Genomic DNA, 14974 nt, shown 5'->3' with positions numbered 1-14974 from the left:
AAAGAGATGATCATTGTTTAAATTGAGAGGTGTGACAGAGCTGCTATGCAGGGAATTTGATGGGAACTCTTGCCATATGATGACAGTCCCATAGCAATGAGTTGCTCCACAACTTGGTGTGGAGAGGCTGCCTGTGAGGCATGATGTTGGGTAGGCTGGGGTGAGCAGTGAGGCCACTCAAGTGCTGAGGCGTGGGGTTCAGGGCTGCACCCTGGCCGGGACAGTGAGGGTGAATGTTGCTGAGGACTGGCAGCACCTGCTCCACGTATTGAGAAACTGCTCGAATTCTGCAGTCTCCCTCGTCAGCTCCTGTTAGACGTGAGGTCTCCCCTCTTTTTGTTTGGCTGCAAAGCTTTCCCTGGCCTAGAAATATCATAGTAGAGCTTGCAACCAGAGAGAAGTCTCAGGCATAGCACAGTGCAGTCTGAGTGAATAGGGGTTTGTACCTGTGAGTGTTCGGACTGGAGGATCAAGAATGCTGTGAAGGATCAGTGCCCTGTGGAGTAGTCATAGAGTCTTACAGCATGAAAACAGGCCCTTCGTCCCAACTCGTCTATGCCAACTGTGTTGCCCAGAGAGCTAGTCCCATCTGCCCAGGTTTGGCCCATAGCCTGCTAACCCCCTCCTATCCATGTACTTATCTAGATAGCTTCTAAACATTGCTAATGTGCCCACCTCAACCACTATTTCTGTGGTTGAGGCAGACACCCTTTGCGTGAAGAAGCTGCCCCTGATGTCCCTTTTAAATCTCTCACGTCTGATCTTACACCTATGCCCTCTTGTTTTTAGCACCTCCTGCCTGGGAAAAAGACTATGTGCTTTCACCCTGTCTATGCCCCTCATAATTTTATATACCTTTTTTAGGTTGCCCCTTAATCTCCTATGTTCCAGGGAATAAAGTCCTAGTCTACGCAACCTCTTGTAACTCAGGACCCCAAGTCCGGGGGCATCCTGGTAAATCTTTTCTGCACTCTTTCTAGTTTAATAACATCTTTCCTATAACAGGGTGACCAAAACTGCACACAGTACTCCAAGTGAGGCCTCACCAGTGTCTTATATAACTGCAACATAAATTCCCAATTCCTATACTCAATACCCCAACCAATGAAGGCTAGCATGCCAAACGCCTGCTACTAAATGGGGTACTGGTGTAAAATTAACTCTCCACTATCCATAAGATGAATTTGTTCCACAAACATTGGTGGCATTGTAGATAGCATTAAAGGTTGTCTAAGGTCACAGCATTATAAAGATCAGCTGGAAAGCTGGGTGGAGTAATGCCAAATGGAATTTAATCTTGACCTGTGTGAGGTGGGAGGGAAAACGAGGATAGGATGTACAGTCAGTGGTAAGGCCCTAGTGGGTGATGATAAACAAGGGGACCTCCGCTACAAGTCCATAAGTTAGCACAGGTGGATTTGATGGTGAAGAAAGCACATGGGATGCTTGTCTTCATTGGCATGGTATAGGATACAAGAGCTCAGATATCATGTTACAACTTTATAAAACATTTATTAGGCCACATCTGGAGGATTGTGCGCAGTTCTTATTGCCACACTATAGCAGGAATGAGAGTGCAGAGGTGATTCACAAGGATGTCGCTTGGATTGGAATATTTCAGTTATCACTGGATAGGCTGGGTTTGTTTCCCCAAGAGCTGAGAGGGGAACTGATAGTGGTATTAAAATTGAAGGGAATAGATTGGGTCGACAATATTTTTTTCCCCCATGGTGGGGGTTTTGAAGACAGGGTGGGTAAGTTTAAAGAGAAATATAGGAGGTTTACAAGGGATCTAAGAGGGAATTTTTTTTTCCCACTGAGAGGGTGGTTGGAACATGGAACACGCTGCCTGAAGAGGTGGTGGAGAGAGACAGTCTCACAACATTTAAGAAGCATCAAGAGAAGTATTTGAATCACCAAGATATAGAAGGTTACACACATGTAAATGGGATTGGTGTAGATAGGTACAACAGGCAACATGGGCATAGTGGGTTGAAGGGCCCACTTCTGTGCTGTTAGACTCTACTTACAGCAAGTCACTGAGAATACCACTGCCAATTTTCAAACTGCAGAATTTAGTTATCAGCACAAATGATAGAATTGGCATAAATCTTATTTACAAATTCAGGTTCTTTGAGGAGTTTGAGCATCAAAGAATACGAAGTTGATTACAAAAACAAATTGAAACATGCATTTTATGTGTTTCCCTTTGCAGCAGAGTGGAGAAGTGGCATTTTGAACAAGTTGAAGTGGCTTCTATCTTTCTGCAGTGTGTTAGCTCAACTGGTGGTTTGGTAGCTGTAAAGCCTTGCTAGTTCCATATTAGCACTTTTAATGAATTTTAATTTCAATGGATGCATTCTCACCTCCTGCCATCTGACTTGCTGTTGTTCAACTTCCACCCATTCAATAAGCTGCAATATCAATGTGAAACAAGAAAAGGACTGTGTTCATTTGCATCAATGTTATTGCCAAATTAAATGACACAAAAGCCATTGATTTTTTTCTGCATGAAGTCATTGGGACGATCAATGGAGAGTGGCCATAACAATAAATGTCAGCACTTTTCACTTTCAGTTTATTGATTACAGATTAATAATACAATACTTCAAACAACAGACGAATGTGATTTTGCACATTCCAAGTGGTGTGCTTCAAATGGGACTTCAGCTCATCTCGTTATTTTTTTCCTTCCTTTCTCTTGTGAACACTAAAAATCAATGATGAGCATTCAAGCACCATGTTTCAATGACAAACTGCATTTCACAACATACATTTGTAAAAAACATTATCATTCGCACAAATACTTGAAAATATGCCCATTAGGTCTTAAAACAGACCTTAACGAATGCATTTATCAAAAATCTAGTGATTCAATGAGTCAGTAAGAGTGCCAACCCTGATTTAAATGAATGCCATACTACCCCAGATCCTTTATAATGTTAATAACTGAAGACAAACAGCTTTTCTTTAAAACTGAATGAAATCAAGGATTACATATATTACACAAAATAGTGATGTTGTTGAAGGAATGCAGTCTGCAAGTTCTGATTTACTGCAGAAACTGCTCACTTAGCATCATCATCTCTGAAACTGCTACATCCCAATTAATTATTCAGCCATCAGCAGTAATTTTTTTTTGGCAAAGTTAAGTTTTTGCAAAGACACATCTGACTTATTTAGCTAAAATGTGATTACATCTAATTATTCAGGAAGTGAGATTAAAAAGTGGCATTTGAAAGTAAATGAACACAATCGATTTTTTAAAGAAAGTTTCAAGATTTTAATTATCATGTTAACAAATACAATGGGAGTAGCATGCAAAGCCTTTCAAATTTCTGATATCTTTTTACTGTCTTAATAATCTTTTTTGATGTTTCTCTACAGAGACTGAGGTCAGTAAGAGTTTAACAACCATCAAACTTCTTTATCCCCCCCCCACCCAAAAAAAACTTTGTCAACACAGAAGTGTGTGTATATTTAATTTGCGGGTTGCTGTGTGGAAATGCAACTTGACTATGGGAGCTGTTGATTGTCATTTTTCAGTGGCACTATTATAGTCATTAATCAAAACTAAAGAGAGACATGTTACATGTTTCTGATAATCTGTTGGGACATTTGGTAAAACCAGAACATAGGAAATAGGAGCAGGAACAGGCCAACGGACTCAGTCCCTTCATCTAACTATACGTAAATTATAAATAGTTGAGGCCCCAGCACTGAGTCTTGTTGCATTGCACTTGTTACAGTTTGCCATTGACCCATTTAGCTCAATTCTGTTTTCTGTCATTTAGCCAATCCTCTATCCATATTAATATACCAGCTACATATCCATTCAGCATGGGCCCCAATTACAGCATTGCGACAAAGGCCATTGTTGTTTCATCACAAGTTGTGCACAGTAACTTCTAAAGGAATAACAGCAGGACTAGCATTGTTAGTAGTGGAATCGGTAAAAGAAAAAAAAATCCAGTGCTCTAATATGCAAACTTAACTTCTACAATGGCTGCAGAACAGATCTGTTTAAAATACCCACTCAGAATCTGGGTATTGCTGGCAAGTCCAACATTTATTGTCAAACTTATGTTGCTCTCCATAAAGTAGCAGTGAGCTTTCTTGAATATCCAAAGAGAGGGTACTCCTGAAATGCTGAAAGGCAGGGGGTAAATCTAGGATTTTTATCCAGTGATGAAGAAGAATTGACATTATGAGAACAAGACTAGGTGTGTAAACTAGTGGGGGAAGTTGTTATTGGTCCTCAAGGTGAACAAGATGATAGATTCAAGCTGTTCAAAAAGCTTTCGGCAGTTGTTGCTGTGCTGGCTGCAGCCATGGTACACCAGCGGGAGTGGATATTTGGACCAGATGTCTGTCCAATGGCTGCATTGTTTTGGATGGCATAAACTTCAATCTTCCAAGCAAGTGGCAAGTATTCAGTCATGCTTCTGAATTGCATCTTGTAAATGGTGGAAACTTTTCAGTGAGATAGAAGGCAAGTTACTTGCCACTGAATAATATCCAGCAGAGATTCATGTGGCTAGTCCTTTCAGCAATCAGAAGATCATTGCTGTGTTAATGAACAATACAAGGCTCTTGCCTGTCAGGGGACCTGGTTAGGCTCTTTCTTATTGGAGCTAGTTTTTGCTTGCATGCTATTTTCTGGCTAACAGCCCCTACCTGGATGTTATCTCATATTTTATTTTTATGTGACATAAAAGGCCACTTGGCCCATCAAATCTACACCAGCTCTCATAGCAATCCTATCCATCTTATTTCCCTAACAACCCTTCATTCTCCACCCACCTACACTAGGGCAAATCACAGTAGCCAATTAACTCATCAACCTGCACGTCTTCAGGGACATGGAAGAAACCAGAGCATTGAAGAAACCCACTGAGGAAGAACATGTAAACTCCATACAAGACAGCACAGGTGGTCAAGATTGAACCCAAGTCCCTACTAGCTGTACCACTGTGCCAGTCTTGCTACAAACTGGCACGGATTGCTTCATTAGCTGAAGAACTATAAATGGCAGTGAACAGGAGTAATCATCAACAAAGAGTTCCACTTTTAACATATTTGAATGAAGGTTTTAATGGCATCGGGAACAGGCTGACCATGCCTGAACTCAATCTATGTAATGGCTGTAGGGGCTGCCCAATGGCACCCTTCATTAGTGGCCTGATCAGGTCATAAATGATGGGATTTGTTGTTTGACAGCTGATTTTTTTTTACTTTAGCAGGCAATTTCCAGTACTGCAGTTATCCCAGAGGAGCTTGGCCAGGGTGTAGCTTGCCCTGCATCATCACAGCTAGCCTTATTGTGCTTACTGTGCCTGGTACACTTGGCCCTCCTTGTCAAAAGTTAAATAGCTCTGGACTGGCACCTGTGATGGTGGGAACCTCTGGTGGAGCCAAGAAGCATCATCCACCTGGGACTCCAGATTAAGATGGTTGTGGGTGTCTTATCATAATTCTCTGGTACTCACACTGGGCTCTGGCATTACAGAGGATATAATTGATCATGAAACCCCTTCTTCTGTTTGTTGCTTAATTATTCATTATTCTTCCCAGCTGGATGTGTCTGGGCATCTTTGTTCTGGTCCACTGGCAGTGGAACAGCTTAGCTCTGTTTGTAGGACACTGCTTCTGTTTACAAATATTGAGGTACCTGCTAATATAGCTCCTCAACAGTCCCTGCTGAAATGATGGGTATCTCCACTTAGAGATTGTGGATTGTTGCAGGAAAGAATTTGCTTTCTGCTGATAATGCTGTGCATCATGGATGCCCAATTTAGAGTCACTGGTTCTGTTCTTAATCAATTACATTTAACACAGGAATAATGCAACAAAACACAATGGAAGGTGTTTTCGGTGTGAAGCACTAAAGGATTCATCTTCTCAAGGACTGTGCAGTGGTCACTTCTATCCCTCTCATAGATGAAAGCATCTACCACAGGAAGACTGGTGAGGAAGAGAACAAGTGGGCTATTTCTTTTTGATCAGTAAGGACATACCCAGGGACAGTAATGGAAGAGCCTGGTCAGGTGTCAGATTCTCTAAGAAAGACCACGTCAGGCTGCATCTCAACTAAATTGTAGTGTACCACCACCTCATTCTGCTCGATTTTGGTAGCTATCCCCAGATGTTAGTGAGAGTTATGTTGCAGGGCTGAGAGGCCTTTTTCAGGTCCAAATCTAGTCCCTTCATTATGTTCAAGAAATCCAGTCCCTTCATTATGTTCAAGATTCAAACACTGATTCAAATATTCAGAGGTTACATACCAGCAATCCATCCTTTTCTCACTTAATTTGGTTTTGAATTGATTACAAATTTGTTCAGACAGGTAGAACAATGCCTGGTTTTAAGGGAAACAAACTACAGTATTATCCCACACCCTCTAGTGTGTTCAGTTTCCTACATTTTACTCATCAAAATAACACACACTGATCTTAACTTTTTGCTTTGTGTCCATTAACCAGTTTTCCATCAATGCTTGTAGCCATGCAAGCCATCTTATTGAACCATTTGTTCAGGCACATTAGCAAAGCGGTGCACCAAATGTGTTTCCTCAGATCCCCACCCACACAACTCCAACCAACTACAAAGCCCATCTACAAAAGAGCATTGGGCCTACATCTGTTATGCCTGACGGAGCAATTCACCCATTTAAGACAAATCCAGAAGAAACTTCTTTAGGTAAAGAGTGAATAGAACGTGAAACAAGGCTCTCACATTGTGGTTGACAGAAGTAGTTTAGGTGCATTTAAGAGAATCCTGAGCAAGTATATTAGACAGAAGGGAATAGAGAGTTACATTAAGAGATTTGGACATGGAAAATCTCTTGGAGGCTTGAGTGAGGTGGAGACTGGTTGGGCCCAATGCTCTGCTTTTATTGTGTATACTTTATTAATTCCATTTTAGCGCCACCAAGTTTAGTCCTGGGAGGGTGACAGATAGCAGGACAGTTGGAAAGGGAAATATTTTGTTTGGCTGTTACTATGTACATCAAAGACATGTAGATTGGTAGGTTAACTGGCCACCATATATTGCCCCTAGTTTGCAGGTGAGTGATGGGATCAAGAGGGATGGATGGGAATGTGGGGAGAAAATGGAATTAATGTAGGATTAGTATAAATGGTGCTTGGTGGTCAATGTGTTCTCACTGAGCCGAGGGGCTTGTTTCTGTGCTGTATCACTCAAATGCTGAAGCAGCCCCAGGACAGCAGGCTGGAGTGCCCAGGTCCACTGCTAGACTGCTCAGTTACTTTGGTAAGGAGGTGGCTACTTGTTTTGGGCAAGCAATATAAATGTCTGGCAGCTTCCTATGCCAATGTGGTGATGTGGGTACCCTGAAGCTGATCAGATGAAGGACGTTGTTAACCGAATTTGGCTGTCACTCGGCACATTTTACAACTATAAAATGAACGTGAGAAGGGGCAATTTCCATCCCCATGCAGGACTGCAGATTTTGCTCAAATCACATTCATCCACATTTGCTGCAAATATTTTTGTTCTCTATCATAAGGTTCATTTCAAGCATCCTTGTTTTTCCTGATAGTTCAGCAAGTAATTCAAAACCTGTCAGATTACAGCAGTAACTGGAAACCAACAAACAATATTTCTTCAGTCATACACAGAACACCAACCACTTCTTAGTTCATTTAGAATACAAATACACTAAATAGTTTTTATTTTCACTTCACACAAACATAATGTACAAAACAAAGCAAATAGTTGGTTTCAGCTAGAATATATAATTGCCAAAATAAAAAAAAATCTATAGGAAGATTTTTTTTAAAATCCAGTTAGTCAAACGAGTATCTTATAAGGTTAGTTAAATTCTGAATTATCAGAGTTCCTGCCCAATATTGGACTTAACAGAATCTCCATTTAGATGGTGCTTGGAACAATACTGCTTTAAGCAAGAACAGCAGTGACAGACCAAATGACTTTTCATTATTTTTAATCTGTTTTAAATTAGAATTCAAAATACAGATCAATATACAATGTGTCACAAACAGTATCAAAGCTTTTATTACTCTTATTAAACTGCAACAATAAATCATAATGGAATAAAATAGCAAATCTCACATAGAATAAACACTGTTTTAGTACTATGGAGTTGAAGTGTCTTGCCACCATTCAACAAGCCTAGCTTCAGCCTAATAGCCCAAGTTCACACACATGTTAAAGTGACAGTAATACTCATTTAGGGAATGTGTTTAAGCCACATTTTCATTTTTCAGTGCATTCAAAATATTACAAAGGGTTTTACAAAAAAAATCCATAGAAACAAATTTAATGCTATAATGCACTGATCATAAACTCACAATAGATGCTGAATTTCTAACTGTGCAACTTTAATGAATGGCTTGTACTAATCGGAATTGGAATTATACCAATTTACAAATGAAATGTGTGCACATCTAAAAAGGGACTTGCTTGAATCAGGCATCATGATAAAACCTTCATCAATGTACTTCTACAACATACTTGGCCTTTTTGACATTATATACTGCAGTAGCAGATTCACTTGGCTCAAATTAGTTTAAAATCTTAAACCAAATCAGATGCTGGCTATTTTGTCTTTAAGTTCTGTCAGCTCTTTATACAAGAGTTTACTTGTACAAGAGTATTAATAATAATTCATGACAGTTCCACAGGTGACAAACATTAACTGCAAGGACTGGAATTACTAATCTACCAATGTTGGTCGAGCAAACACTGTAATTGTTCTCTCACAATAAGTGTTTATGGTATGGAGATAAGTAAACATTCATAGATTTGTAATTCATTACTTGAGTTGTGCTTTAAGAAATAAAAACCTTTAAAGTCTCAATTCTCAACTAAATCCAGCTCCATATACACTTTGAAAGTTACCCTATTTGTAACGGAAAAGTTTCAAATGCACACACAATGCTTCACAATAATAGAGCTTGAATATTCAAGTTCTCAATAAAAAAAAATCAAATCCATGAACTTGGCTCATGTTCTAAAAAATTATTTAGAAGGGAAAAGGACAAATGAGTTAGAATTTCAAATGTTCTATAATAAGCAAGTAAAATATAATACTTGCAGTGGGGTATTTGTAATAAACTCCCAAGGATATTTTCATCAGTTCATGGTGATGACTTGCCACCTCTTCAAGGAAATGGGAGCCAGCTTACGTGACCAAACAGGCAGCCTTAGAAATCCCCACTATCACTGCCATCCTAATAAGCAAAGATGTAATTTAAAAGAAAAATAACCAATGGTAAACCTGTGGTATAAATAGAAAAATCATTGGCACACACAGATCAGAATTGGCATCTTCACACATAATGCTGATGATTCTTGACTTCATTAACTATGACGTATCTACTCATGCTCTTCAATGGAAACAATTGGGTTGCGACATTCTGAAGTTGTGGGACAGAGGTATGACAGATTTTATTACTGTTCTTATTAAATTGCGTTTTTTATGTGCACTTCATTCATAGAATGCAACACATGTGAAATTTTATTGCTTGTATAAAAAATACATTGAAATAGAAATATAGGTTTGTACCAGTGAAGGAATTAAAGAAAAGACCTTTGTTCTAAAGGCCTATATCATTTTATTTAAAGATATTGTTTGTTCTTTCTTCCCTATATTTTGCTCCACCTTTCTTGGTTGCTTTTCAGGAGATATTATTGTTTATTCCAGATTTTTAAAAAAAAATTCCTTCAATCATTAAAATTTAATATTTTGTAACATAACACTATAAAGCAAAATTTGGTCAGGTGATTGATTGATCAGTGCCTGGTGTTCACTAAGATGTGGTATTTATGGGTGTCTAGTTCATATTTGGCAATGACTGAAATTACATTCATCTGTGAGTACATAACTTTGTGCCATTGTCGTTTGTTGCTTATCACATAAATTTATTTTTTCGCATGTGTTTTGCATTCCCCTTTCTTTTAGCTGAAAGTGCACATAACAGGAAATGCACAATTTAACATGTATAATGCCCGTTAAGTCTACACCAAACTTTACAGTTTTATTAACTCCTTTTGCAGTTCAGAAAAGAAAAAAATCTGTTCTACTTTAAAGATCTGACTTCAGATGGCAAGCAAAAAAGTGGTGCAGTTAAAATGGTATGGCATTTAAATATTATGGCCTTGCTTAAAATTTTGAGATTTAAGAAAAATACAGATAAAGTAAGAACATGTACAAGTAATCCTTAAATTCTATGCTATGGCGCATTGAAAGATAGTTGCCTCCTCAAAGCTCCAAAGCATCTTCCCAACAAGATTAGTGCACTGGATGATCAGCAGATTTCAGCAATTCTTGCCTACAACAGCCGACTGGAAGCAAAAGACAATTCAAAAAAATCTGCCAACTTGTGAGTGGGTTTTCTTTTTTTTCCACAATAAGAATTGCTTCCCGGAACGCAAAGACACCAAGATGCTAGCAAATTTACAATTACATTTGCAGATGTACCAGGTCTTATAGTTTATATAGAGAAATCCTTACTGGAACAATACAGCATTGTACATCAATTCTGGCAAAAACAAACTGCACTTTGCAACATCAAATATAAGGCTGCAGGTATGCTTCATATGCTATGTAAAAATAAAAAAAGCCATTCATCAGTTTTATTATAAAGGTCTTTCTTCATACCTTAAACGATGAGGAGGGAATGGTTATGGTAAATAAGACAAATAAGTATTAACACCAACTTGTATTAAATTATGTAAACATGTACATCTTCTGAGGTCAGGACAGGGATCCTCTTGCCCAAGGAATTACTGAACCTGAAGCATTGTTCGAATCTGCTTAGATGCTGACTCATCATTCAGGTGTCTTGTGGTGTATCTATGAAACATTAATACATTTGTATCATTGAACAAACCAACTGTGATAAACAAAATGACTGCCTAGTGTACCAAGATTTGCAGTTATTCTATGAAGATTCTCCCATAGGTGGACATCATCAGTGATGGTAAAAAATAAAGGGGCAAAAAAATGTTAATTTTTAAAAATGCATCTTTCCCCTCTATATTAGTACTGACTCCATATATAAAACAGTAGCATAAAAGGAGTAAAATGATGTCTCAGATTTTTCTTTAATCTGAATAGATTGTGGCCAATTAATTTGGGCAATTCTCAACCAAAAAAATAAGAGGTTTGGAGTTATGAAAAATGTCTGAAACTGGAACTGATTGCACTGCCTTCCAGTTTGTCAGAGGCTGGGAAAGGAACAGGCAGCCAATCATTCCCTGGATGTAGGCTAGTGAGACTGGTTCCCTTTCTTTTAATTTTTTTTCCCCCCAAAGCACAGATGTTTGAGTTTCACAAACTATTGAACATGGCAGAAAACTGGAAGTGTGAAAGACTAAACCTGAGAGGTAAGGGAACTGTAGGAGGAGGAGGAGCATTTTGTCCATGCTCGTCAAGCTGACATTGAAAGGCAAATCAGCTGACTCATCCTCCCCCAAATGAACATCTGCTCCCTCTCTCTGCAATCAGTCTGTGGCAAGAACTTCATGTGAAGGGTCATGGCAGCTAAGTTTTCTAATAACTTGAGAGAAAGTTTTCCTTCAGGATTTCTGACCTCTGCAAACATTTCCACATCCCCAGCCCTTCCCAACCTCCATGAATAGAATAGACTAAAAATCCATTGTCATCTGTGCTTGAATTACCACAAGATTTTCAAATGTTACTTCTGTGAAGATATTGCATTTTTTTTCCCTGCAGAAGTACCAGTACCATAAATAAATCTATAGCATTCCATAATGCAATACAATTCCAAAATAAGTTTCATCTCAGCTTCAAAGCCTGTTCAGGTATCCTGAGTGTAAAAGCCTTTACAGTATATATATGTATATATATGACTTTGAGCTTTTTCAATCCAGTTCAAATGTGCAAAGAACACAACACAAGGTTGCTACTAATATCATATGGATGGAATAGAACATAGAACAATTACAGAACAATTCAGGCCCTTCGGCCCACAAAGCTGTGCCGAACATGTCCCTACCCTAGAAATCACTAGGCTCACCCATAGCCCTCTATTTTACTCAGCTCCATGTACCGATCTAAAAGTCTCTTGAAAGACCCTATCATAACAGCCTCCACCACAGTTTCTGGCAGCCCATTCCATGCACTCACCACTCTCTGAGTAAAAAACTTACCCTGACATCTCTTCTATATCTACTCTCCAGCACCTTAAACCTATGTCCTGTTGTGGCCACCAATTCAGCCCTGGGGAAAAGCCTCTATCTACCCTATCAATACCTCTCATCATCTTATACACCTCAATCAGATCCCCCCTCATCCTCCGTCTCTCCAAGGAGAAAAGGCCGAGTTTCCTCAACCTGCTTTCATAAGGCATGCTCCGCGTTCCAGGCAGCATCCTTGTAAATCTCCTCTGCACCCTCTCTATGGCTTCCACATCTTTCCTGTAGTGAGGCGACCAGAACTAAGCACAATACTCCTAGTGGGGTCTGACCAGGGACGTATATAGCAACAACAATACCTCACAGCTCCTAAATTCAATTCCACGATTGATGAAGGACAAAACACCATATGCCTTCTTAACCACAGAGTCAACCTGCGCAGCCGCTTTGAGCGTCCTACGGACTCGGATCCCAAGATCCCTCTGATCCTCCACACTGCCAAGAGTCCTACCATTAATACTATATTCTGCCATCATATTTGACCTACCAAAATGAACCACTTCACACTTATCTGGGTTGAACTGCATCTGCCACTTGTCAGCCCAACTCTGCATCCTATCTATGTCCCTCTGTAACCTCTGACAGCCCTCCAAACTATCCACAACACCTCCAACCTTCGTGTCATCCGCAAACTTACTAACCCACCCCTCCACTTCCTCATCCAGGTCGTTTATAAAAATCACAAATAGTAAGGGTCCCAGAACAGATCCCTGAGGTACACCACTGGTCACTGACCTCCACTCAGAATACGACCCTTCAACAACCACTCTTTGCCTTCTGTGGGCCAGCCAGTTCTGGATCCACACTGCAATGTCCCCTTGGATCCCATGTCTCCTCACCTTCTCCATAAGCCTCACATGGGGTATCTTATCAAACGCCTTGCTGAAATCCATATACACTACATCTACTACTCTCCCTTCATCGATGTGCTTAGTCACATCCTCAAAAAATTCAATCAGGCTCGTAAGGCAGGACCTGCCCTTAACAAAGCCATGCTGACTATTCCTAATCATATTATACCTCTCCAAATGTTCATAAATCCTGCCTCTCAGGATCTTCTCCATCAGCTTACCAACCACTGAGGTAAGACTCACCGGTCTATAATTTCCTGGGCTATCCCTACTCCCCTTCTTGAATAAGGGAACAACATCTGCAGCCCTCCAATCTTCCGGAACCTCTCCCGTCTCCATGGACGACACAAAGATCATCGTCAGAGGCTCCGCAATCTCCTCCCTCGCCTCCCACAGCAACCTGGGGTACATCTCATCCGGTCCCGGCGACTTATCTAACTTAATGCTTTCCAGAAGTTTCAGCACCACCTCTTTTCTAATATCAACATGCTCAAGCTTTTCAGGAATGTCATTTTCCTAAACAACGATCAGCATAATGCACAGCAGGAATGCACCCCAGAGGTCGGGGTAGGAGGACAAGAACATTAGGAGGATCCTCAAGCTGCTCTTGCCATATCTTCGTATTGTGACTACATCTCAACTTGCCTTTGTTCCACAGCCCTCTTAACTAATGAAAATTAATCTTATTAAATTTCTTCATTTAAAATCTCTCAGTTGGATCACATCTCAGTTTGCCAAGCCCAGGGTAGTAGATTAAACAAAGGAAAGTCGACGCATTGGCAGTTAGGAATTCTGTTCCGCATTTCATGTGTAATCCTTGCCCTGGGAACAAGTACTAGCGACTGTGGATTTTAACATTAAGTATTTGCTTCATTTACCAGTATGAAGATTAAGTGCCCACAATGAATGCTGGGACAACCCCCCAATAAAGTCAATAAACATTGCAATTTGGCTATTTCAAGGTACATCCTCCACTTCACTCAATGAACTCCAGAAGCCTTGGTCTTCAATGAGTTCAAGCCTTGATAATACAATTGCTTGTTTGAGCCACAAATCTTACATTAAATACCAGCTCATACCTTTTAACCCTTTCAAGTATCAAGATATATTCAGACCTCCGTGAGATTTTTATTGCTTCTGTAGTACTGACATACAATTCAAATTGAAAGTGACTCCTTAAAAAATTGCCTCCACCAAGATACCCAATGTGCATACACAATGTTTCCCTGTGTTGCTAACAATGGAAATCCTGAAGAAGTCCTCAAGGTGAACTGCCTTTGAGTGGTGAAGAATGAGAAAAGATGTTAAGAGACTCAATCTGAAAGTGTTCGGTCCTAATATAATAAGCTAGGAAACATTGTGACTGATTTTAAGTATCCATTCAAACATCAGTCTAGCTAATGATGAGAGATTTCTACTATGTTATATTTTGGACTGAACAATTATTTTGCTTGTAAGTAGACTTAAGACTCAAAATGTGAATGTAGTAGAGATTTTTTTTCATATGTTGGTAAAACAGTGGCTTGATCATTTTATGCCTTGGGGTAGAAACAGTATTGAGATGACTAGACACAAGAAATGAGCTGTAAAGCAACCAAAAGGTAAGCAAACGGCACTCACTTTTCAGTGAGAAATGTTATGTGCAAGCCCTAACACTAAATACATACAGAACATAATAAGACAAACCTAAATCTGTTTAGGTGGGGAAATACATCCTACCTGAGTGCATTCAGAAGTCCTTCCACATTGTTTGGTGGCTGCTCTTTCAAAACTTTTATACATCCTTTCATCTGAAATGTAACAGAAGCAGTTGAAAGTTTCTTTGATTATGAAAAGTAATGTAAACATTCTTTTCTGAAAGTTTTCTCTTACTTCTAAATCCTACTAGTGCAGTTTAACACAATTCTATTGAGGCCTTC

At 39.6% G+C, this 14974-nt stretch overlaps 1 protein-coding gene across 5 annotated transcripts in view; it reads right to left on the bottom strand.

Moving 5' to 3' along the window:
* Window positions 1-7742: 7742 nt before the first annotated feature.
* Window positions 7743-14974, bottom strand: part of LOC127574945 (CYFIP-related Rac1 interactor A) — a 171117-nt gene continuing 163885 nt past the window's right edge. For all 5 annotated transcript variants that reach the window (XM_052024485.1, XM_052024484.1, XM_052024487.1 and 2 more), the window contains 2 exons: window positions 14775-14845; window positions 7743-10840 (listed from right to left, as the gene is read on the bottom strand). In XM_052024485.1, coding sequence (XP_051880445.1) covers window positions 10771-10840; window positions 14775-14845 — 141 coding nt within the window. In that variant the 3' untranslated portion in view covers window positions 7743-10770. The remainder of the gene's footprint in view (window positions 10841-14774; window positions 14846-14974) is intronic.

The sequence above is a fragment of the Pristis pectinata genome, chromosome 10 (assembly GCF_009764475.1).
Source record: "Pristis pectinata isolate sPriPec2 chromosome 10, sPriPec2.1.pri, whole genome shotgun sequence".
NCBI classification, from domain to species: domain Eukaryota; kingdom Metazoa; phylum Chordata; class Chondrichthyes; order Rhinopristiformes; family Pristidae; genus Pristis; species Pristis pectinata.
This window is presented reverse-complemented; position numbering and strand designations above follow the sequence as displayed.